Source organism: Adiantum capillus-veneris, chromosome 5 (genome assembly GCF_014529385.1).
Source record: "Adiantum capillus-veneris isolate H3 chromosome 5, ASM1452938v2, whole genome shotgun sequence".
Classification (NCBI taxonomy): Eukaryota; Viridiplantae; Streptophyta; class Polypodiopsida; order Polypodiales; family Pteridaceae; genus Adiantum; species Adiantum capillus-veneris.
In genome coordinates, this window is record NC_140935.1 from 109,221,327 (window position 1) to 109,246,181 (window position 24,855).

Genomic DNA, 24,855 nt, shown 5'->3' on the forward strand with positions numbered 1-24,855 from the left:
GCCACGTCCCACCTAGCGCAAGGAGGGGCTAGGAAAGATTCTCTTCTCATGAACCACAAGCGCTCTATGCAATCACATAGCATGCATATTTTCTTCGCCTACAACAAGTAGCTTTTACGTTGGCAACATCTAATTCGCCTACAGCTACGCGCATGTGCGATTTCTAGCCTTGCTTTTCGTTTTGGCTCTTGCACTACGAATACTCTGTAAATATTCAACTTGGAGCATATTTTTGCAAGGCTTGGAGTGGCTGTGTCCAGCCCCTGGCTGCGCTATAACCACCATGTGGGACTGCTATTCTTAGTTCTTGTGGAGCTTTCAACCCCTCCAAGCACCAGGCGGGACGGGGCTCTCATTTGACGCACTACTTGTTCTAGGGTAGAGAATGGTTGAGTTAAAGGAGTCCAGAAGAAAAAGTCTAAACAAACCTACCGTTGACAGTAAAATAATGTGTACGCGATAGCTAAGCTATTTCATTCGTTGTATGTGTTTGAGAGAGGGAGAGGGCTTGGAGTGGCTATGTCGAGCCCCTGGCTACGCTATAACCACTATGTGGGACTGCTGTGCTTAGTTTTTGTGGAGCTTTCAACCCCTACAAGCACCAGGCGGACGGGGCTCTCAGTTGACGCACTACTTGTTCTAGGGTAGAGAATGGTTGAGTTAAAGGAGTCCAGAAGAAAAAGTCTAAACAAACCTACCGTTGACAGTAAAATAATGTGTACGTGATAGCTAAGATATTTCATTCCCCGTATGTGTGTTTGAGAGAGGGAGAGGGGTGCAGAGTGGCTATGTCAAGCCCCTGGCTGCGCTATAACCACTATGTGGGACTGCTGTGCTTAGTTCTTGTGGAGCTTTCAACCCCTACAAGCACCATGCGGGACGGGGCTCTCAGTTGACGCACTACTTGTTCTAGGGTAGAGAATGGTTGAGTTAAAGGAGTCCAGAAGAAAAAGTCTAAACAAACCTACCGTTGACAATAAAATAATGTGTACGCGATAGCTAAGCTATTTCATTCCTCGTATGTGTGTTTGAGAGAGGGAGAGGGGTGCAGAGTTGAGTGAGCGTGTACTCAATGCCTCACTCAAAGTGTTTTGTCAAATGCGACTCGTTGGCCATGAAAGGGCTAGATCATAGATGACAGCTTCCAATGGCAAAGACGAATGTTGAGCAAAGTAGAACCTAAATGGAAAAAGACACGTATTACTAATAATAAAAATTATGTACAAGGGAAAGTTGACGAAAGGGTGCGGCTGACTAATCACAACATGTCCAGATTACATGGTCATCTGATCATTTATGAAGTCAGACATCCTATGTCTTAAGTAGGATGTCTTAAGCTAGAATAAAAAACAGGGACTTGCTTTCTCCATTGTGGCCATCTTAGGGATCTTTGCAGCTCTGTAACTGAAGAGTTTTGATCTAGAGCATCCTTACTTTCTTTGCACAAAAGAACATGCTGCCTCTTGTTAACTAAAAGGTCTATCAGCCATCATCAAGTTTACATAAATGCCACAATATTCTGAGTTTGTCTCATGGTGGGCAAGGTGCACCTTCTGAGCAGTGCTTGTCACACACCCATGCAACTGCTGAATCAGCATATCGAATAAGACTGAGCCCGAAACGTGCATCGATCTGCTTACTCGTTGTGCAATCGCAAGCAGAGAGGACTCTAAAAAGCCAGTGCTGGCCGCTGCTTAAATCGATCCTGCAGCACAATAGCATTTTCACACTTGAAATGAGTTCTCAATACTGTATTGTGAATGCAATAGGTTGAAATAAGCATTTGTAAGTACCTAGAGGAAGAACTCCCGATATCTGTGGAATCAGAGAATGGTTGTGAAGGGCCAAATTCCGGAGCATCTACAACACTAGCCAGTACTTCAGTGAAGTCAGGAATGAGATCATTACAACCAACAGCCACATGGGCAGCAATCTTGGTTGCTGCATAGGCAACCTTTAAGAATCCATAGATGTAAGGTAGACCACTCTTGAGAAGCCCTTCATCGAGTGTTGTTATGCTCAAGCCGCTCTGCCCATTCACTAAATGAGCTCGTCCATTATGGCATTCGCACAGAAGCTCCAAACGCAACCTGTGAAGACCAGGAACCATTCTGCATACCACTCTGCGCACACTCCCCTCCTCTTCTGTTAAAACAAACATCCTTGGGAGCTTGCCTGCTTCTCCCTCCTTTGCAAAAGTAAACAGCTCACACAGTCTTAGCAGTATGGAACCGCGCAGCTCTTCAACTAGCGGATACATTCGCTTCAGGCCCGCCTTTACCTCCTTTACATCCATTCTTATTTCATTAGTCATTTCATAGGTGGCCTGCCCCAAGTTGAACAAGGCCTCCATCTGCTTTTGGGATTCAGTGGTACCAAACTCAGGCCTCTTTTGCATGCTACTTTGCTTTTCAACAGATAGATCCAGGACATCTTTTGCAGTTTCACTCAAACTACTCATGTATGCTCCAATAATCTTGACGACTTCGACCTCCCCCAACAGTCTCACCACATCATCGTCTACCAAGGGCTCGGTCTGCCAAGTGTAGATTACATTTGCAGTACCATCAACTAGAAGCTTTGTCCCTTTCTTCTGTATATGTTCCCTCAGAATACCTCTCAAAATGTGTATGGGAATGGCTTGTCTTTGGCTTGCCTCCACAAGTCCTCTCATACAGGCTGGCTGTATCACAGAATGCATGAGGTCTACTCCCGGAATTCCTCTGGGATCTGCAAACACCTTCATCATTTCAACTATCACCTTCTCATGGACCCACTCCAGAGCTTCATCGGGCGTGTGCCGAGAGCAAACCAAAATGTCTATAAAGTTTTTTCTTCCTTGCAATGCACAAAACTCCACAAGAACTCTTGAACCCGTATCGGCAAACGCTATGACGTCCTGCTCAAGTTCCACATTCACCTTTTGGGCGGTGAGCATGTTGTGAAGCATTACCTGCAAATTCTCATTGAATCTCTTGTTAATTAAACAGCCCTCTCTCTCTCTCTCTCTCTCTCTCTCTCTCTCACACACACACACACACATACACACACGTCACCTGGAGCCGGGGAAAAATTCCTGGGGTAAGGATTGTGCGCTTGGAATCTCTAACAATCAATCTCCTCCCCACATATGATGGCTTGCAATCATTAAGAATCAGATATTTGTCTGGCAGTAGGCTCTTCCTAGCCTTCCCACAAAGACTTGCTGGAAGGAAAATTTGGGAGCCCCTTTCATGATTATCTGTGGGGCAAGCTAATTGCAAACCGATTAGCAGCTTCACTAGATCGCTTCCAGCAACCTTCATAGATTCCTCAGAGTTGGGTGCATCCCTGCAAGGTTAAGTACAAGTGTCCATTATCATACTCATGGACTACATACAGAGTCGAAACACATGGGCAACTTCAAGAATGACTCCTTGTACCTGGTCCTTGAAAATCTCCACTTGCCTGCACCTTGTCTTGAGTTGATCAGCTCCTCCTCTAAAAGTCTCTCCAAGTAATGGGCCGTGAAAAAGCCGTTGGAGGAGTGTTGAGTAAATTTGCCGCCGATAGACTTCACATCGAAGTGCAAGATGTCTCCCATGATCTTTTGACAGAACCATTTTGTATCCATGACCACAATCTCAAGGGTTGGTAAAAAAATCACATCCCCGGAACTATTAAGAGAGTGTGCAACTGCCTCACACATCTCTTCATGAATGTCTAAGTTCTTTTGGATTAGGCAAAAGAACTTCTCTTTGGTAATCAAAGGAGGGATTTTCCCCTTTCGAGTCCAATCCGCAAAAAGATTTCTTGCCTTGTCACAAATACTGAAATCATCGATTGCTCCCTCAAGGATCGCTTTTGTGCACTTTAGTAGATGAGATCCTAGCGTAGAAACATCATTGGGATTCAATGCATTCACCTGAAAGAACCCTTCTATGTCCAAATGGATATGGTCTTCAAACTCCGCTCGTAGTGACTCAAAAACAATCTGTAGCTCTACTTTTATGTCTGGGAGACCATGGTCTGCCCTTGTCATGACAACCACCACATTGGGTTTGAGAACATTGGATTTGGGGGTCTTGGAAGCTAGAAACTTAAGCCAATACTTGAAATCGTCCCTGAAATCGTTCGGGTGCTTCACAACTAATTTACCACTTTGTGCATGTCGCAAAAGTTTTCCTTGATCGTTCATCATGAAGGGATTCCAGACAAACAAGAACGAAGAGGGAATGGCAAGGTCACCAAGATCAGGAAGCATGCCGTCATGAAAAGAGTGATACTCCAACTGACCAGCCATATCCCACACTGATATCCTCAGGTCATCTGGCGGGCTTTCAATGGTGGTTACCTCAATACCACGCGTTCGGTGAGATAGTTTGATACCTTTAAGGCGTGACCATGGGTGAAGTGAACCTTTGCTCCATCGAGAAAGTGACTTAGATACCGAAGTCTTTCCTACAAGACCGGATATGAAACAACAAAAGGTGATTACATAAACAAAGTGAAGTATACAAGCTGGTTGTTAATTAGGAAGGACGCAAAGCATGTGATTAAGCACCTTGTGAATACCTGAGAGGGGAAGGCCACACAGGTAGAGTCGAACGGTGGAAGGGCGCACTTGCTCGAACCCCTCTGCCTTGAACAAGTTGATGCGATTGGCATTTTCTGCGTTCTTCTTGAGTTGTGCAGCATACTTGGTGAAGAGTGCGATGTCATCTGAGGCTATCAAGCACTGCCTTTAGGGCGTCATCACGCAGCTCACTGCTATCTAACTGGGGCCTCTGGCAGGAGACAAAAGTGAAGGAGGCTACGTGAGGGTTATTCTGTATCAAATGAGAGCAGAAAAGGTCGATGATGGCTTTTAAGGATGAATGCTGCGTCATTTCGAAGAGAATAAAGGAAGTGAGGGAAGGGAGAGAGGCAAGAACTGTCGTTGCTGGAGCTCCCCAGTGTAGATCTCCCAGGCCACCGTTCATGTTCCCAACGAAGAGAGAGTGGAGGCCGGAAGTGCGGGTTTGAAGGGCCTCATAAGCTTGCGTATCCAAAATCTTCGGCGTAGCGCTGTTATATGGTGGAAAGCTTACTGTTACAAAGAGGTGAGTGAAGTTGGTCGAGGCGAGTAACACTTTGCCCAGATCTATTTTTCTCTCCCCCCTAGCGTTAAAAGAACAGAAAGAGATTCAGAGGCGGAGATCGTCGGAGAAGCTCACGCGTGAAAGCAGAGGAAATCGCAGCCGAAGCAGTCAACTCAAAAACTAAACCTGGACGGGCACAACCCACGGACCGTCGATCCCATTACTCCACCCGCATTAAATATGGGTGTTACTTAGTCCCAAGGGGGACCAATGGACGAGAAGTTCGTGCACAGTCGTCGAAGCGATGTCCGTCGTAGATCTCTTATTAAAACTAAACCCGATCAAGAACGAAACTCGGACACGAGGCCTGTCCGGGTTTAATCCTACGGAAGTTCAAGTTTTGCGTTTATAACATTTGCTAAAATGGCTTTGGTTTCAAACGTGCGCGGGCGGGCGTAGTGGTTAGCCCATGCAATAAAGCATTGAGGGGCGACGTCGTGAGTTCAAATCCCAGCTCCCCAACGGCGCCGCCATTTTTTGGGTGGGCTTGCCTACCTCGAGATCCCCGCCATAGTTCTTCGTCGTTGATCCCCTTATCCGCCCCCACGTGCCCCCCTGTGTCACTTAGTGTCGTGGGTGGACTGTGGGTGGAAATTTGAAAATGACAAAATGTGTTTTCTCCACTTAAATTTAGGGCACGTTCAGACTGCAGCAGCTGGGAATCGCCTTGCTCGACCAATGCTCGATACACGAATCTGTCAAATGTGTTCGTTTTTGGCCTACCCAAAGGGCAAAGGCTATAGAGATGCTTTCTCTTTTTGCTGACTAAAATAGGAAAAAAATTCAGTTATATTTTCAAGCATTTTTTGATAGGCCAAAAATATTGATTGGTTGAAATAAGATAGTGGGCACTCATTTTGAAGATTAGTCAGGAGTGAGTTGTTGTATCATGATAACTTTTCCCATTTTGAGAGCCGAGACAATTTGTGAAAAGCTACTGACACGGCTTGTCACTAATTGATTGTGAAGTTATGGTACCATTAAGCTCCTCGATCTGCTCCAAACAAAGACTCTGTCGTCTGCCTCCTACGTTTTGGGCCTCGGCATATCGTCAGGTCCTTCCAAATTGTGCCAATGCTGTCATCCTCCCTTGCTTTGTCTACCTTGCCCCCCTTCTCCCTACGAGCCTTATTATAGTCTTACCACAATGGAGATGCGATTCCAAGCTTTCAACCCTCTCTCTCTCTCTCTCTCTCTCTCTCTCTCTCTCTCTCTCTCTCTCTCCCCTGAAGAGAAGTTAGAGACACCTCCTTCTCTTGCCATTGTTATTGAAGATTTCTTCAAAACCCACTTTGGCATGTCCGGAGTTATGGTCTATGGAGCACATAGAGTGGGGAAGCAAGGAGCTCCTCGCTCGGGAGAACGGCCAATTGTATGCACCATGCCGGATGAGACCAAGCGAAAGATTATCCTTGATAATAGTTGGATCTATTTGAGGGATACAAAATGTTTTGCATGTGAAGATCGCACTATTAAGCAACAAAATATGTGTCGCAAGGCATATGAGGAAAAGAATAATAAAAACAAGGAGATCTCTCATGAAGAAAATGTGCCCAAGGAGGAGGCAAGTCTCTCAAGAAAATAGGGATGCGTGACCTATGAGACCGAGTTACAATTGAAAATATGCTTTTGAAATTGTAATGGATACCCATGGAATGCGGGGGTTGGCATTGATGAACTAACAAACAAAGCCGATGTTGTACTTCTTGTTGAAACTTGGGAGCATGATACACAAAGGATTAACGGCTTAGAGGATTACAATGTACATTCATTGATGTGGTCAAAGAATCTCAAGCAACGAAGAGGACAAGGAGGGTTAGCATGTATGGTTAAGAAAGGATTGGAAGATTTTGTATCAATTGTGAAAGATGACAAGTACAAACGTTATGTATGGCTGAAAATTATGACACCAAAAAGAGCACCCATTTTTGTAGCCGGTTGCTACATTCCTCATCATGATTCTCCCTTTTATGCTTGCATGGATAGAGATCAACCATTTTCTGATTTGGAAGAGGACATTGCTTATTTCAAAGGTGAAGGTGATGTTATTGTATTTGGGGATATGAATGCTCGCACAAAAACATTGCAACATGATACTCAACAATTTGATATGCCATACATTTCAAGGGAGTTGGAGGAAGTTCACTTGTATGATCGTACTTCAATGGATGAGAAAGAGCCGGATCACTATGGAAAGTTACTTTTACACATGTGTAATAGCACGGGTATGCTCATTGCCAATGGTGTATCTTTGTGGAGTGGAACCAATGGATTTACATGTAGGAGACATAATGGGGATAGTGTGATTGACTATATGCTACTCTCTGAAGCCATCATGTATCGCATAAAGAGTTTTATGTTTGGTCAATGGACCCCGGAATCCGACCATCGCACCTTATGTATTGACCTTTCATGTGGAGAAGCAACTAAGCATGATAATCTCAGCCAAAGGAAAGAGAAGTTATCACTATGTATGGATTTCAAACGGGCACCAATGTACATTGAAATGGTTGAGCAAAAATTATGGATGACAAAGCTTCAATGTGATGCACCATTGGAAACTAAATGGGAAGCTTTCAAGAAAGCTATTTGTTCTTGTGCGGAAGAATGCTTTGCCATAAAGCATCTCCATGGTATCAACAAAGATAGATCACGCAAAAGGTGGTTTGATAAAGAATGTCAAGATGCTCGAAAGTCCTTGATAAAGCTTGATGCAACTATGGACAAAGACAACTATCAAAGTCATTTGCATTCATACAAGGCATTGATTCAAAAGAAGAGAAGAAGATGGGAAGTAAAGCAACAAGAATTTCAAGTCCAAGAAAAGGCACATGCATGTGGAAGATTTTGGAGAAACTTGAGAGGCAAGCGGGTTGAGAATTTGGTAACTTGAGTCTAGTGGATATGTACACACATTGTAGGCAATTATATGAGCAAGCAAATACTGAAGAAATGCCATTTTATGGTTCACTCCCATGTATGCCGTCTTTTTTTACTATTGAGGATGTATGCGGTGGGCTTGAAAAGTTGGCCACTCGCAAAGCGGGAGATCTTCAAGGTATCAAGCCGGAGATGATCAAATGGACGGGAGATTTTACCCATGAGTGGATGTGTGATATGTTCAACCTTGCACTTCAACATGGTATGCCTTATGATTGGAGTACTAATTGGGTTAAGCCTTTGCATAAAGGAGGGGATGTAAAGAATGTAAGCAACTACCGGACTATAATGATTGGGTCTCTTATGGCAAAGTTGTTTGGGTGCATAATGGAGATGAAATTGAGTGATTGGGCTGAAGAGAATGACAAGCGTGCAAAGGGACAAGCAGGTTTTCGTCGATGCCATAGCACCATTGATCATCTTGTCACTCTTCGTGTTCTCATGGAGGAAAGTCGGTTGAAAGGCAAGTGATTGTATTGTTGTTTTGTGGACTTTAAGAAAGCCTTTGATATGATTCCACGTAACAATTTGTGGATAAGGATGGAAGAACTCCAAGTGCCAAGTGAGTTTATGCTTGCGGTTTCTCGAATCTATGAGAAGGTAATTTGTCAATTGCGAATGGGAAGAGAAATTTCAGAAATTTTTGTAAGCACTATTGGGATTAAACAAGGGTGTCCATTGTCACCAACTCTCTTTGGTCTATGCATCGATCAATTGGAACAAATGGTACTTGACTTTATGCAAGAAGAAGGAATTGAAGAGGTCACTATTTGCAATGCGATAATCATGCTTTTGTTGTATGCGGATAATGTAGTGCTTCTAGCACACACTTTAGAAGATGCACAAAAGCTTATGGTTGTCCTTGAGAACTTTTGCTTGCATAGTGGGCTGATTGTAAATGAATCCAAAACAAAGGTTATGCTTGTGAAAACCAACCATAAGGAGAAGCCATGCATTGTGTACAACAACGAGACACTTGAAGTTGTTGAGAGCTTTAAGTACCTTGGCCTTGAGGTTCCATCCAATCACAAGTGGCATGAATGTGCTATGCGTCGTTTGGAAGCGGGAAAGAGAGCATATTATGCATTTGAGAACATGTGTAATGCGGGAAACATCAAGTGTTGGGTTCTCAAGAAGTATCTTTTTGATGCATTGGTGACACCGGTTCTTCTTTAGGGAGTTGAAGTGTGGGGCGGGAGCATCTCAAAGTCTACTTGGAAAGAGTTTTAGAATGTCCAAAAGCGTTTTCTTACAAACTTTCTCCAAGTTAAGACACAAACACCATATATGCTCCTACTTCTTGAGTCGGGATCTCTTCCAATTGAGGTTATGGGCATGGAAAGGGTTGTGGAGTACATGATAAAGATGCATCAAAACCCCTCACATCGACTTCCTACAATTGCATGGGAAGCAAGCAAAAAAGTTCAAAAGACGCATAAAAGCAAGATCTTGAGCACGAGATGGATGCAAGACATAAAGAAGTGGTTTGGGAGATGGGATGCATTACACTTGCTACATGATGCTTCAATTGACTCTCAAGTGAATGAAGATTTTCTACAACGCCAATGTATTACGGCTTGGGAGAAATCCGGTGGGTCACGCTTCATACATTACACCACCTATATTTCCCCCAACTACAAAACCATGTTCTTTGCTGAGAGAGGAAACCGTACTCACACTTACATGCTTGAGCCTATTCCCTTGTCCGCGATACGCACTATCGCAGCAATTCGGCTTAGCTCCCATTTCCTTCGATGCGAGATAGGGCGTTGGGGCAATGGAGAAGAGTCAAATCGATTGTGCACATTATGCTCACTGCAAGTTCGAGAGTCTGAGTACCACACACTACTAGAGTGCTCAGCTTTTGATCACATCCGAACTTGCTTCTCTCACATTTTCAACCATAACTTAGACCTACACACTTTCCTCTCCCAGCCAAAGTGTGGGCTCTCCATTGCGACTCTCATCACTACAATTTTGGAGCATCGAGAGTCACTCATCAGCCATACACATACTACATCACATGTAACTTTGGTCCCATAGGTCATATTTGACCTCCGAGGACGATAATAAAATCTATCTATCTCTCTCTCTCTCTCTCTCTCTCTCTCTCTCTCTCTCTCTCTCTCTCTCTCTCTCTCTCTCTCTCTCTCTCTCTTTGGGGTTCGTTAAGCTTCCCTCGGTCTGGTTTTGGAGCCAGGAAAACATGGCTCGACATTTTGCTTCCATTTCCTAACCCTCCATTGCCTCCAACTTCAAGGGCCGAGAATGTGCTAAAATTGCCAGTACACGAGGGAAAGTAGCATATCGAACTGATAGGGAAACGGCTGATGAGACAAATATGCTAGGATTTCCAAAGGGCGAGAGAAAGAGTGACGAGACCTTGTGTGTGTCTGTGTGTGTGTGTGTGTGTATGCTAGGATTTCCAAAGGGCGAGAGAAAGAGTGACGAGACCTTGTGTGTGTGTGTGTGTGTGTGTGTGTGTGTGTGTGTGTGTGTGTGTGTGCGCGTGCACGCGCGCGTGAGAGAGAGAGAGAGAGAGAGAGAGAGAGAGAGAGAGAGAGAGAGAGAGAGAGAGAGAGAGAGAGAGAGAGAGAGAGAGAGAGAGATTGAATTATCGTCCACGGAGGTCATATATGACCTATGGGACCAGAAACAAAGCAGTACAAAGGATTCTGTTTGATACATATCAGTTAAGGACTGAGGGTCCATCGAGTGGTGGAAAAAGATAAGGTGAGATGAACAAAAACCTCAGATGAGATAGTTGAGGAGGGGGGAGCCAGTTTGGGAGCTCGAAACTCTTGGATGATGGCTTTACCTCCTCGAAACATTGCCCATTTCCCTGCTGTGCGCGCTTCTTGCATCTTTTGGAGTTCGGCCTTTTTTTGTTTGAGTTGGGTGGGTGTGAGATCTTTAGCAAACCAGATTTTTGTGTCCTTGAGAAGCTTCGATTGCTCAAGGAGCTTGACTCGATCTGCTTTGGTCTTGAAGGTAAGAATTGCATGGTTGGTGCGATGCTCGTGAGCGAGAGTGGTGATTGTCGTTGGATCCCATTGTATCATGGGGGTTGTTGTTCGGATGCGAGCGAAAGACTTGTGCAACTTGGGGTCCTCCTTTAATTTCCTTGCCAATCGCTCGGGAGCCCGCCAATGCAAACATTGAGAGCAATAGTATCTTGTCATTGTTGTTCGCGTAGCGTAGACATCACACGATCTTCTACTTTGCGGAAGATGAGAGCCTGCACTTGAGTCTTGACCTTCTCGATGAGGGTGAATTCTGCCTCCGCATTGAGCTTGATTTCCTTTTGTTTCGTCTTTCCCGTGTTGGAATTCTCCACTGTGGTGAGGCGAGACTCAATGGCTGTGAGTCTTACCTTCAAAGCGTCGTTTTCCTTGCGAAGTTTTTCAACTTCATGTTGAAGTCGGGCTATGTTGTCCACCTTTGGGGGTGTTGCCACGACGCCAACAAATGTCGTCTTCCTGCGAGATGAAGCCCGAGTGGCCATGGTGGGCACTCAGTCCAGAAAAAAAATTCAAATTAAAGCTTAGGCTTGATTTAATTAGGAGCCGACTGTGTGTAGCACCCAAGCCGAGAGCAGCAAAGCCTTGGGTGGGCGTGCCTCTGTCGGCGGGCAGAGGTCGAGCCTACAGAGACTGAGCCTAGGCGGGTGGCCGAGCCTGGGCAAAGACGACCCCGAGCGAGCAGAGGCCGCAACTGCAAAGCAGGTGCCGAGACTGTAGAGCGCAAAAACGAGTCGGGGGCGGGGGGGGGGGGGGGGGGGGGTAGAGAAGGGGTTTTAGGAGGCGCTACAAACTGTGTCCCATTGTTTGTGTATCCGCCATGGTGTCCTCCCTCCTCTCTACTTCATCGTCATGCTCCTTATCCTCTTCTGTTGCCACCAACATTAAGAAATATGATGGCCTCCGTGCTTCCTCTTATTCCGAATGCACCTTTTTACCCAGATTTGCAAGCACATAAAGCTCTTCTCAAAACAGCTCTCTCCATCCAACCTGTAATCAACAACCCAAAGCTCCTCATCGAGATAGAAATTTGAAGCAATGGTCTATCATACCCCACAATGTTTCATTCAACTCCAATGTTACCCCTTCTTGCACTACACCGTTACTTTGCGCATCTCTTTACGGGCCTTGCATTGTAGTTCCGCAATAGCAAAGCCACTCTAACGGAAACATCCTATCATAATAACTATGTAACATTTAATGGCCTAAAAACTTGTGTGTAGCGGAAATTAGCATGAACATAGTGGGCATTTCATTAGAATAGATTCCTAATGAGAATTACAAGAGTGCTTGGGTGGAGAGAGCAACAAAAAGCATAACACCTAGTTAGATAGCATGAACAATACTTTCAAAAGAGAGAGAAATTATGCTATTGACAACAGTTGAGGACCGGATTTGCGTGGAGCCGGTCCCCCCTCCAAAAGGCTTTGTATTATGGTTTCTCCCATCAAGAGAGACATTCTACAATACAATTCTTTGTGTTCCTTCAAGACTAGCTAGTGCAATGAAGATGAAAGCTTCATGCACTAAGCAAAACACTTAGCAAACACAACATCAATTATCCCCGGTCTCAGACGCAAGACCTCACACACCTTCGAAGATGGTGAGAGCTAGCAGGGTATGAGAGTAGATTGAGAGGAAGAAGGAGTATCTTACGAGAAAGATGTACATCTCCTCACATAATCACTCATATTAGCATAGCTTAGCTTAGTAATTAGCATGGTAGAGGAGATGAGCATGCATTGAAGCTTGGCTCTTGGTTGGATTTGCATCCACATGCCAAGAGTGTGTCGATGTAGTCTTCTATCTCACAAGCTTGGAGTAGGTGATGAGCTCTCCATTAAAGCTTGGGAAGAGATAGTCTTCTTTACTTCACACATGAGATTGTGTGAGTGTGTGTGTGATATTGCCTTGCAAAAATCAGCCCCCTCTCTCTTGGGCGAGCCCTCTTGCTATTTGCTCTTGCTCTACCCTCATTGGACCTCTCAAGGTCAAGCCAATGACTATTAAGCAGCATAAGTGATAGCCTTCTGACATGTGTCCCCCTTTCTCCTTTTGTGAGAGCTTTAGGTAATTTAATAATTCATCTAAACTCTCGTTGGACCCATTTTATTCACTAGTTTTCATTTTCAAACCTCAACCCCACTTTCAAATTTCAATAATACCTCCATCTAGATGATTGCCAATCTTTTCAAAACTCTAGGGCATGTTTTCATACACATGAAGGAGCTTACACTTGAAGGCAAGAGAGAAGTCCACTCAAAGGGGACCACCAAAAGACTTTTGCAGCCACAAATAATACATTATTTGGCTGAATTTTTTAAGTAAAGAAGAACCCCGAATCTGAAGGAGCGTTCAACATGAAAGATGTAGCTCGTGATCTCAATTTTTTTCAGAATTTTTTGGAGTTATGAACGCGGAGCTATGATTTTTGTAGTGGACCCTAGTTTTCTCATGTAATGGTGACACAGGCCATCCCTAGTTTTCTTCCCTCTAGAATGGCTATGGTTCTACAAGTCTTCAAGAATGATTACAAGAGACAAGGCTCTTTTAATGAGGTCTTGGCAAGTCTAGAGTGATTCTATCACCATTTTTGGAGGATCCATCCTCATCAACAATTATCCACCTTCGACAACCTCTCTTATAATTTTCTTACCTCTCTCTTCTCTCCCTAATAAGCTTATGTCTAGCCAAAGCTAGACTATTGTAAATATCTCCTATTCTCTACATCCTACCCACATTCTCTCTTCTTCTCTCTCTATTGACTCTGGTATTTTAAATAATGAGGAGACAAGATGGGAGCCACAGTCACATGCACCCCATTTTACTAGTCACCAAAGTGGGACACTCACCTCAATTAGAAATATTGCTAAAACCTTCTCTCCTTCCCTATATAAGGAGGCCATGAGAGCTCACTTGGGGACACACACACACACACACACACACACACACCTATCCATACACACTCTTGTGCTACATGCTTGTAGCATGAACCCTAATCACATAATCACAACACCATCATCATCACCATCACCATGCACAAAAGATGAGCACCACACCTCCACACCACTTGTAATTAAGGATTGAAGGCACAATTTCAAGAAGAAGAAGGGTGGACACACTCATGATATTCCTCACCATCAACTCCCATCTCTCCATTATGCCTCCTACGATCTTGTTCCCTTCTCATTTTTCTACCATACGCTACCTATTGTATTCATCTTTTGCAAGCAATCAACACACTCCATCTTGGTGCCATACTTTGTGTCGCTTTGGATACATCTCATTGTGAGTATGGTATATGCTTGTTCCTTGCCATTTTTTTCTGCTTATGTTAAGGTGTGCGGATTCTCCACCATACACACATACACACACACACACACACACACACACACTCTCTCTCTCTCTCTCTCATATTCCTATCATCTTGATACTTCCATCTTGAGGTGTGCGGATTCGCCACCTTGTGTAGGATAAGTGAGCATACTTGCATGTATCCCTGACCTCGTTATCTTCCTTACTACATGCACGAGTAGCGAGCCCATTCTCACTCACTCACCCCTCCTCTCACCTTATTCTCTGACTACCCCATTCCACATTTAGGTGTGGATCTTGAAATTGTTTTCCATGGCATGTTTCATTGTGTATATGTATGCGTCCTAGCCACATATCTTGCTAGGTGGTGCCCCTATTGTGTATCCCCCCATGATGAAGCCATTGTGCATAGTCTTGGTGTAGAGGCCACCGGGTCTATTTTTCACTTCCGCCTCTCATTTGGTGCCCCCACTGAGGAGGGCTCTTGAAACCTTCAGTTTACAAGGCTGACATGGTTACTTCTCTTCATGGACGAGTGGCTTCTTGAATTCTCTAATTGGACCACTGAAGAGGAGGAGCTTCAAGAAGGTTTGACTCAAGTCATCAAGACACTCTTGCCAGGGTGTTGTATTGTTAGCATAGAAGAGGTGGTAAGACCCTCTTTCCCTACTCAAATTGTTTACATTTCTCATAATCCCCGCAAGCGTAAAAGCAAGGCACAAGCTGCATCATGCTCACATTGTAGCCAAAAACCGCACCTTCGACATGAGTGCAACCCAAAGTGAAGAAAAGGCCATCATTTTCTCCCTCGACATCCGCACAGGCGTTCTCACATCAGTAGGCTTTCAAGTAGCTCCAGGCTTCTCTATATCTACGTCCACATCTTTGCCACCTATTCCACCTACGCCCACAACAAGCCTTCATAACTTGAGGAAGCTACTACAAACACGTGGTCCCTCCCTCTCCCTTGCACCAAAAGATTCAAGGGTTTTCCAGCGCCGACAATCACCCCGTCTCCAAAACAAAAGGGTAAATCCTCCAAAGTCTTTCTATACCTCACTCTCATCTCATGAGCCAGGAACTAGAAACAGCAGCATGGATTCTACGTCGTCTACCGAGTGAAGTGGCAGAGCTTTTCATCGACAAGGTCTTTGACACTGGTTTTGCTTGGCGGAAAGACAAGACCCTCCACCTTCAAGGAGTGTTGCTTGTGAATCAAGGCTATGATGATGACTTTACAGCTTGCTATGTATCCATCCAACTTGGATTAATACAAGTGGTAAGACTCACCACCTACCTCATCACACCTGTGTATACACTAGATGACACTCTATCTTGCAGGAAAGTGAAGTTGCTCAAAGAGAGAGAGTTCAAGCTTTTCCAAGATCTTGCTAGAGGGGTAGTCCTAGAGCTAGAAGACGAAGACAACCTTGTTCTGTGGTACTATAAATTTGACCTCGACTACCAAGAGCTCTACACCTCCGACTATAACCTTCCACCACAAAGGAGAGAGCCTTTCCGAATTATCATGTGATGGACCCAACGCATCAACCTTTTGCAAGGAACCAAACTTATGCACCACAACGAATTCAATCAATCAACGTAATTTTGGACCGCAAGATGTTTTATCAGCAGATCATTACAACCATGTTTGGTAGAGAACGACTGCAAGAGATAAACACCTCTTCTCTACCCTTTATCCTCCCTATGATTAATCATGAAGTGTCTTTTGATGTAGTATTTTCATCCTTGTATAGTATGTTTTCCATCCACCGAGCACCCATGTATTGAATCTCTATAAAAAAAAAAATCTAAGTCGAGTTAATTTTCTCACTCTCACAATGGCAAGTGTAGCATTTCCAACATTTACTGGTAAGGTGGGTGAGGATGCTGCAGACTTCCTAGACAACTTGGAAAAAGCATGTGTCATCTCTACGAGAGATGATGATGCTTCACGCTTGCGCATCTTCCCACTTCTAATGAAGGTGGAGGCAAGATCATGGTACAATGCCTTGGCACAAGAAACCAAGGAACGGTGGGACTTATTAAGAGCAGCCTTTGTCAAGCGTTTTGGAGAAGGCACAACATCAGAGAAGCTATGGCAATTGTTGACAGAGTTGAAGCAGGGCAGTATGCTGGAATACGCATCATATGAGTCAAAGTTTGTAGATTTATGGGGGCAATGGGTTGCATCGCTAAGAGAGGATGAGGGGGCACCTGATTTCCTAAAAAAAGATCGGTTTGTGGCTGGGTTATGGCCAACTCTTAAACAGAAGGTGAAGGGAAGGTTTCCTGCTACGTATGAGCTAGCAGTTGAAGTGGCCCGCCTTAAAGACAAGAAGTTGCGCCTACAAGCTAGGAATATCGATGAAGAGGAAGCCGTTAGGACCCAACCACCTCTAGCACCACCTACAACAGCAGCCCAGAGGATTCAACCGCAAGAACCAATTGAAGATCAGCAAGACCTGCTCAATCGAATCACCAATCAACTTGAGAATCTCTCAGTCCATTTGATACAACAAGGGCATGCACACAATCGCAACCAAGAGCAAGGGAGAGGACAACGAAGGCAAAACCAAGAATACCACTGCTACAATTGTGGGGAGGATGGTCATGGCATGTACTATTGTCCACACCCAACGAGGTAGAATTTCAACAGAGGAGCCAGGCAAAACCAGGTTTCACCACCGAGAGCAAGACCACCACCACCGAGGGCACCACAACAAGAACCACCCGTGCAAATCCTACAACCACCCATTCAACCACAACCACCACCACCACCACAACCTCTCATTCCACCCTTACCCCCACCACCAGTTGGTAATCAAACAGTAAGCGTCATCAGTCTTGAAGGTAAAGGAAAGGAGAAAGTGGAGGAGGATAAGACCAAAGTTAAAGGAGTAGATGCCATAGGGGTAAAACGCGCTAGGCATGGTGAATCTTCCCAAAAGGAAGAAAAGATGAAGACTAAAGGGGAATCTAGCAAAAAGCCGTCCAAGTCACGACGTAAAATTGACATTGTAGATTTCTCTTTGGGTGAATGTTCTAAACCATATGATTTGATTCAAGATGTTTCTGTGCAGGACCCAAAAATCACCTGGCCCCAGTTACTCCACCTAGCACCTAGGGTGAGGAGACAATGGACAAAGATGGTTAGCACGAGACGACCAAAGCCAAAGATAGCTGGGGCTATCTCTGGGAGGAATCTAGATGACATACTACCAGTGATGGATGCTTAAATGAGGCAATCTTTTCCATGCATGGGAACCCCCCCATATATCTTTGTCCTTTTACCAAAATATTTCCTATTACATAAGTTACTTTTGATTTTTCTTCCCTTTTTCACAAAAGTTTTAGCCCTTATTAAATAAATAAGACTTATGCTAATCAATCACGATGTAGCATAAATAAGTAAGCTTTCTTTGTTGAACTCTCTTTTGACCTTAAATATTAAATATATATATTCTAAATTAAATTATATATTTTAGTTTTTTCTAATATATTTATATATTATTCCACCCTACCAAATATTTTATTCACTAGTTTACATTTTCAAACCTCAACCCCACTTTCAAATTTCAATAATACCTCCATCTAGATGATTGCCAATCTTTTCAAAACTCTAGGTCATGTTTTCATACACATGAAGGAGCTTACACTTGAAGGCAAGAGAGAAGTCCACTCAAAGGGGACCACCAAAAGACTTTTGCAGCCACAAATAATACATTATTTGGCTGATTTTTTGAAGTAAAGAAGAACCCCAAATCTGAAGGAGCGTTCAACATGAAAGATGTAGCTCGTGATCTCAACTTTTAGCTCAATTTTTTTCCAAATTTTTGGAGTTATGAACGCGGAGCTATGATTTTTGTAGTGGACCTCAGTTTTCTCATGTAATGGTGACACAGGCCATCCCTAGTTTTCTTCCCTCTAGAATGGCTATGGTTCTACAAGTCTTCAAGCATGATTACAAGAGATAAGGCTCTTTTAATGAGGTCTTGGCAAGTCTAGAGTGATTCTATCACCATTTTTGGAGGATCCATCCTCATCAACAATTATCCACCTTCGACAACCTCTCTTATAATTTTCTTACCTCTCTCTTCTCTCCCTAATAAGCTTATGTCTAGCCAAAGCTAGACTATTGTAAATATCTCCTATTCTCTACATCCTAACCACATTCTCTCTTCTTCTCTCTCTATTGACTCTGGTATTTTAAATAATGAGGAGACAAGATGGGAGCCACAGTCACATGCACCCCATTTTCCTAGTCACCAGACTGAGACACTCACCTCAATTAGAAATATTGCTAAAACCTTCCATCCTTCCCTATATAAGGAGGCCATGAGAGCTCACTTGGGGACACACACACACACACACACACACACACACACACCTATCCATACACACTCTTGTGCTACATGCTTGTAGCATGAACCCTAATCACATAATCACAACACCATCATCATCACCATCACCATGCACAAAAGATGAGCACCACACCTCCACACCACTTGTAATTAAGGATTGAAGGCACAATTTCAAGAAGAAGAAGGGTGGACACACTCATGATATTCCTCGCCATCAACTCCCATCTCTCCATTATGCCTCCTATGATCTTGTTCCCTTCTCATTTTCCTGCCATACGCTACCTATTGTATTCATCTTTTGCAAGAAATCAACACACTCCATCTTGGTGCCATACTTTTTGTCGCTTTGGATACATCTCATTGTGAGTATGGTATATGCTTGTTCCTTGCCATTTTTTTTTGCTTATGTTAAGGTGTGCGGATTCTCCACCATACACACACACACACACACACACTCTCCCTCTCATATTCCTATCATCTTGATACTTCCATCTTGAGGTGTGCGGATTCGCCACCTTTTGTATGAGAAGTGAGCATACTTGCATGTATCCCTGACCTCGTTATCTTCCTTACTACATGCACGAGTAGCGAGCCCATTCTCACTCACTCACCCCTCCTCTCACCTTATTCTCTGACCACCCCATTCCACATTTGGGTGTGGATCTTGAAATTGTTTTCCATGGCATGTTTCATTGTGTATATGTATGCGTCCTAGCCGCATATCTTGCTAGGTGGTGCCCCTATTGTGTATCCCTCCATGATGAGGCCATTGTGCATAGTCTTGGTGTAGAGGCCACCGGGTCTATTTTTCACTTCCACCTCTCAACACCTAGGAAGCCTCCTTGTGAGACTCCCAAAAGAGGTCTCTCTCCGATTCGGGAAGAAGAAGAGAATCCATATGAAGGGCTCAAGAATTTACTTCTTGATGATGCATCTCCTTCCCAAAGGAAAACTCAAGAGCCTCCACCGAAGGAACGAGAAAGAAGTGAGTCTCCCGCCACCTCGGTGGAAATGGCTCCACGAAGATGGCGGGCTAAACGCTCTCCATCACCACTAAAGCGGAGAAGACCATCACACTCTTCTCCACACCATAATTCAAAGAGGGATGATAAAAAGCAAGAGAAGAAAAAGGCGAGAAAGAGGACACCCTCTTCTCCATCTTCCTCATCCTCTTCCTCTTATGAAAGTGATGGTGAAGACGACGAAGATCAAGACAAGAAAAAGGCGAGAAAGAGGTCACCCTCTTCTCCACCTTCTTCAAATTCTTCACCTTCTGAAGAAAGTGATGGTGCAAACTTTGAACCATCAAAAAGAAGAGGCCATAGGAAATCCTATGCGGCATGGAAGAGGTCATCCAAGCTGAAGAGGTTCAAAGAGGGAGGGAAGAGCATCTCTTTCCTTACCTATGATGGCACCTTTGGTGCTACAGACAAAGTCTTGGCCTTTATCCAACAGTTTGATGCGGCGTTTGGAGATGAGGGCTTCACGGAGTCCTCTAAGCTACGTCATGTAGCTATGCACTTTCAAAAGTCCTCCAGACAATGGTGGTCTAGCCTACGAGCCCACGGTGAAGCTCCACAAACATGGAAAGCTTTAAGAGCTTCCATTATGAAGCAGTTTTTGGCCACCGATGCCAAAGACAAAGTACTCACCAAATGGCGAATCTTAAAGCTCTCTCCCTATAAATCCATCCACAAATATGTAGACAAGTTTTGGGACCTACAACTCAAAGCCACTGTCTTCAAAAAGTTGGATTTTGGAGAGCAAAAGCAAAAATTTTGTGCGGGCTTAACCGAATAAATGGCGGAGTATGTCACCTCCCAAAGGCCACGTACCATATCAACGGTAATACACCATACTATGGTGGCCTCTTGAATCAATTTCCAAACGGGGGCTAAAAGAAATAATAGGCCCACGGAAAACAAAAGTTCCAACGAGCCTAAGGGGAAGGACAATGTCCAAAAGTCTCCTAAGGGCAACTCCAACAAAGCTAAAGAGAAGAGAGTTTACAAAGGTAAAAACAAACTCTCTCCTGAAGAGCTTGAGCGTTATCGCAAGGATAACCGGTGTTTCAAGTGCGGAGAACAAGGGCATGCGTACCGCGCTTGTCCCCAAAAGAACAACCGCCAAGATCCTCCTAGAGCTTCCTTGGTTGAAATCCAAGAGGAGGAGACTCACCAAACTCACCACAAAGGATCTCCTCTATGCCATGCTTGGGGAAAGGTAAGAGAACATGATGCTTTTATTCTCTTTGATCCTGGTTCTACTCACAAATTTATATCTATAGAGTTGGCCACCAAGCTAGGCATACAAGCTTACGAGATGGGAGATGTCCTACCCGCAGACAGTGCCTTCAAGGGGCAAGAAGCTTCAGTCACTCCCTTAATCGGGAAATTGAGGCTTCATGTCCAAGCCTATGTGGACAAAGAGGACTTCTTTATCTCTCCTCTCAAGCATGAGGATGTAATCCTACGGGCACCATGGTTTGATCGCCTGGCTGCCAATGTTAAATTTCCTGAAAGGAGAATCTCCTTTAAGTTCAGGGAAAAAAACATGTATATAGATGCTAAGGAAATGGGTAACACTATCCCCATTGTACATACACAAGCTTTCAACAAGTCAATAAAGAGCTCTATTTCCGTGTACATGATTTTTGTTAAAGATTCTCAAAATGAACCTAATGCTTTAGCAAAAGAAAATAAAAGCAACCCAAAGGAATTAGAGTTATCCAATTTTCTCAAGGGGTTCAAGATGTTTTTATTGACGACATCCCTTGTGAGCTACCTCCTAAATGAGGTAATGATGACCATGCAATTGAACTTCTTCCAGGAAGTTCACCGCCTAACAAACCTCCTTATAGAGTTTCTCAAGCTCAACAAGAGGAGATTATGCGGCAAGTGCATGAGTTAGTTGAGAAGGGCATGGTAAGGCCTAGCTCATCTCCATTTTGCTCACCTGTGCTATTAGTGCAAAAGAAAGACGGCACATATCGTATGTGTGTCGACTATAGAGCACTAAATAGGATCACTATCAAGAATAGGTTTCCCGTTCCATGGTAGAAGACCTATTTGATAAGCTACAAGGATCGACCTACTTCAGTAGGATTGACCTAAAAAGCGGCTATCATCAAATAAGGATAGTTGATCAAGACATTGTAAAGACCGCATTTCGCACCACATTTGGTCTTTATGAATACATTGTCATGCCTTTTGGCTTGACCAATGCACCAGCCACATTCAACCGCTTGATGGAGAAGCTGTTCAGGCCTCATCGAACCTTCACTGGAGTGTTCTTTGATGATATTATCATCTACTCTAATTCATTAGACGAACACAAGCAACACCTCCAGGTAATATTTCAAGTTTTGAGAGAGAATAAACTTTATGTTAATCGAAATAAAAGTGAATTTTTCTTGCAAGAGATTCAATATTTAGGTCACATTATCTCTCAAGATGGCATCCAAATGGATCCATCAAAGTTAGAGGTAATAAAAGAATGGCCTAAACCAAGGAATCTTCATGAACTAAGAATCTTTATAGGTATGTGTGCATACCATAGACGCTTCATAGAAAAGTTCTCACAAATTACGGGACCATTACATGACCTAACAAAGAAAAGCGTTAGGTATACATGGTCTGCTAAGGAGAACAATGCTTCCAAAAAGCTTATCTCTCAACCTGTGCTTACACTACCGGATCTCTCAAAACCATTTGAGGTCCAATGTGATGCTTGTGGTGATTGCCTTGGAGCTGTTTTGCTCCAAGAAGGGCACGCCATAGTCTATGAGAGTCGAAGGCTCGACCCTGTTGAGCAAGATCTAGGCATATATGAAAAGGAACTCCTTGCAGTTCTACATGCCTTAGACTCATGGAAGCACTATTTATTGGGGACTCCTTTCATTCTGCGAAGGGATCACCAAAGTCTTAAGTACTTCATGATGTAGACCAAGCTCTCCGACAAACAAATGAGGTGGGCAAATTTCCTTTCGCAATTTCATTTTCATATTGCTCACATTGCTGGCAAGCATAATCAAGTAGCTGATGCACTCTCAAGACGGCTGAGAGTGAATGCGGTTTCCATAGCAACTCACAATGATCTATCTTCAATGATAGATGAGTATGCTATTGATCCCGATTTTAGAGATGTGATTTCAGCCCTTGCATTAGGGAAGAAAGAAGAACCATTTACTGTACAAGATGGTTATCTTCTCTATGGCAATAGACTATGTGTTACTAACTCACTACGTGAGAAAGTAATGTATGAATCTCATGCTACACCTTATGCGGGACATAGAGGGATTCAGTCTACCTTAAAGGGAATTGAAACATATTTCTATTGGCCTACCATGAAAGTGAACATACAAGAGTATGTTTCTAAATGTGTGGTATGTTAAAAGACAAAATTTGATAGAGGGAAGCAACTTGGATTGCTTCAACCCTTGCCAATCCCTAATTCACCATGGGAGAGCATATCCATGGATTTTATCTTTGGATTGCCTAAGTCTATCCATGGGAATACAGGAATATGGACGATAGTAGACAGGTTCAGTAAACAAGCTCATTTTATATCTGTTGACGAAGGAAATTTGGAATGGCGGCCTCTACACCAAAACAAACTCCATTGCGCCACAAGGGAAATGAGATGAGGGCACCACCTAGTCTTGGAAGCGTGGACTATGACCGCTACACAAAGAGAGAGAGAGAGAGAGAGAGAGAGAGAGAGAGAGAGAGAGAGAGAGAGAGAGAGAGATCACTATGAATGAAGCATTAACCTTAGTGTGTGTACAAGGAATGGATGACTTCAAACACTCCCAACACAAATAGCATGTAGATTACCAAACAACCACTCAAGGATTAGCCAAGATCACATCAAGCACTCTCACACACATATAAAAGATTTCTCTTAATTAACATAAGTAAGAGGAGGAGAGGTTACTGGCATGAAACAATTTGCACTCTAGAATGTGCAAGAATAGAGTGAATGAATGAGCTTATGGGCTCATGGTGAGTGATACAAAGACTCAATGGGGCTGAGGGAGGCTTGAAATTACAAAGGGGAAGGCCCCTTTATATAGGAAAGAGAGTGATTAGGAGTGAGGTTAAGATCCAAGTGTAATTTGTACAAATGAAGCTTGATTAGGGACATTCAACCAATGAAGAAGCTCCTTCCAAGTGATTTGTTGACCAATTAGCTCCATCATCACTTGTGTTGTCTTCACTCCTTCCTCCATAGCTTGAGTCCAAGAGCTTCCTTATTTTAAAATGTAAAGAATCTACATAAAATCAACACATATCTAGTAATAATAGAAAGGGGTTGAATGAGAACTTATGAATTACAACAAGATTAAGCATGACTTGAGAGGTGATTAGAAGAGGAATTTTGATGGGTTTTTGAGCTTGAGAGAGAGGAGGAAGGAGAGGAGGATGAGAAGACTAATGGCTGATTTTAGAGAAGGTCTCAATGTGGAAAAGGAAGGGTGTGTGTGTGTAAAGGTAGAGGGGGTGGTCTCCACCACAGTTGAAAAAACTGGCGTCCGTCATTTTGGCCATATCTCCTAGACCGTAGATGCAAAAATTATAAAAAAAATATGACCAGAATCTCCAGCTCATCAGCTACAACTTTGATGAAGACAACTTTTCTTGGATCAGAGTGGAAGTATTTTTTAAAAATTCAGCAAAATCATGTGTCTGGTTCCTTCCTTTACCAAGTCTTCCACTTGGGTCCCATTTGTTTGAATCATCATATGGCTCCAAATCCATGATGATATGAGCCACTCATGACCCTTGAATCATGGGTGCATGGCTCCACAACCACATCATATCTTTCCTTTTCACATTTACATATTTTCCCTTCCCTTTACCACTAGGTTCTCCCTCTACCTTTCACCTCCGGTGAACTAGTCAAGAAAAAATTCCTGTCAAATCATTTTTTTTTAATTTTTCCAAGAGGTTGTTCTCACTCTTTCTTTTATTGTAAACCTCTAGAAGCAAGGAAAACCAACAAAATATGATAAACAAAAATTTGTGATAGGCTCGGATCATAGCCCCCCCAAACCTGGCTAGGGGTATTTATGCCTCTAACCTACTTTCTTTGATC

The 24,855-nt window shown here is 43.6% G+C and overlaps 1 protein-coding gene and 1 pseudogene across 1 annotated transcript; one reads left to right on the forward strand and one right to left on the reverse strand.

Annotated features, from left to right (window-relative positions):
• Window positions 1–1,142: 1,142 nt before the first annotated feature.
• LOC147457898 (protein TORNADO 1-like) lies at window positions 1,143–11,565 on the reverse strand. The gene is made up of 6 exons (XM_086513378.1): window positions 11,269–11,565; window positions 4,555–4,717; window positions 3,423–4,440; window positions 3,057–3,330; window positions 1,794–2,953; window positions 1,143–1,705 (listed from the first exon to the last, which is right to left on the reverse strand). Exons 1-6 carry the CDS (start codon window positions 11,563–11,565, stop codon window positions 1,531–1,533), a joined length of 3,087 nt encoding a protein of 1,028 aa, XP_086369504.1. The 3' UTR covers window positions 1,143–1,530.
• A 411-nt stretch (window positions 11,566–11,976) lies between these two features.
• Window positions 11,977–24,855, forward strand: part of LOC147457899 (uncharacterized) — a 31,432-nt pseudogene continuing 18,553 nt past the window's right edge.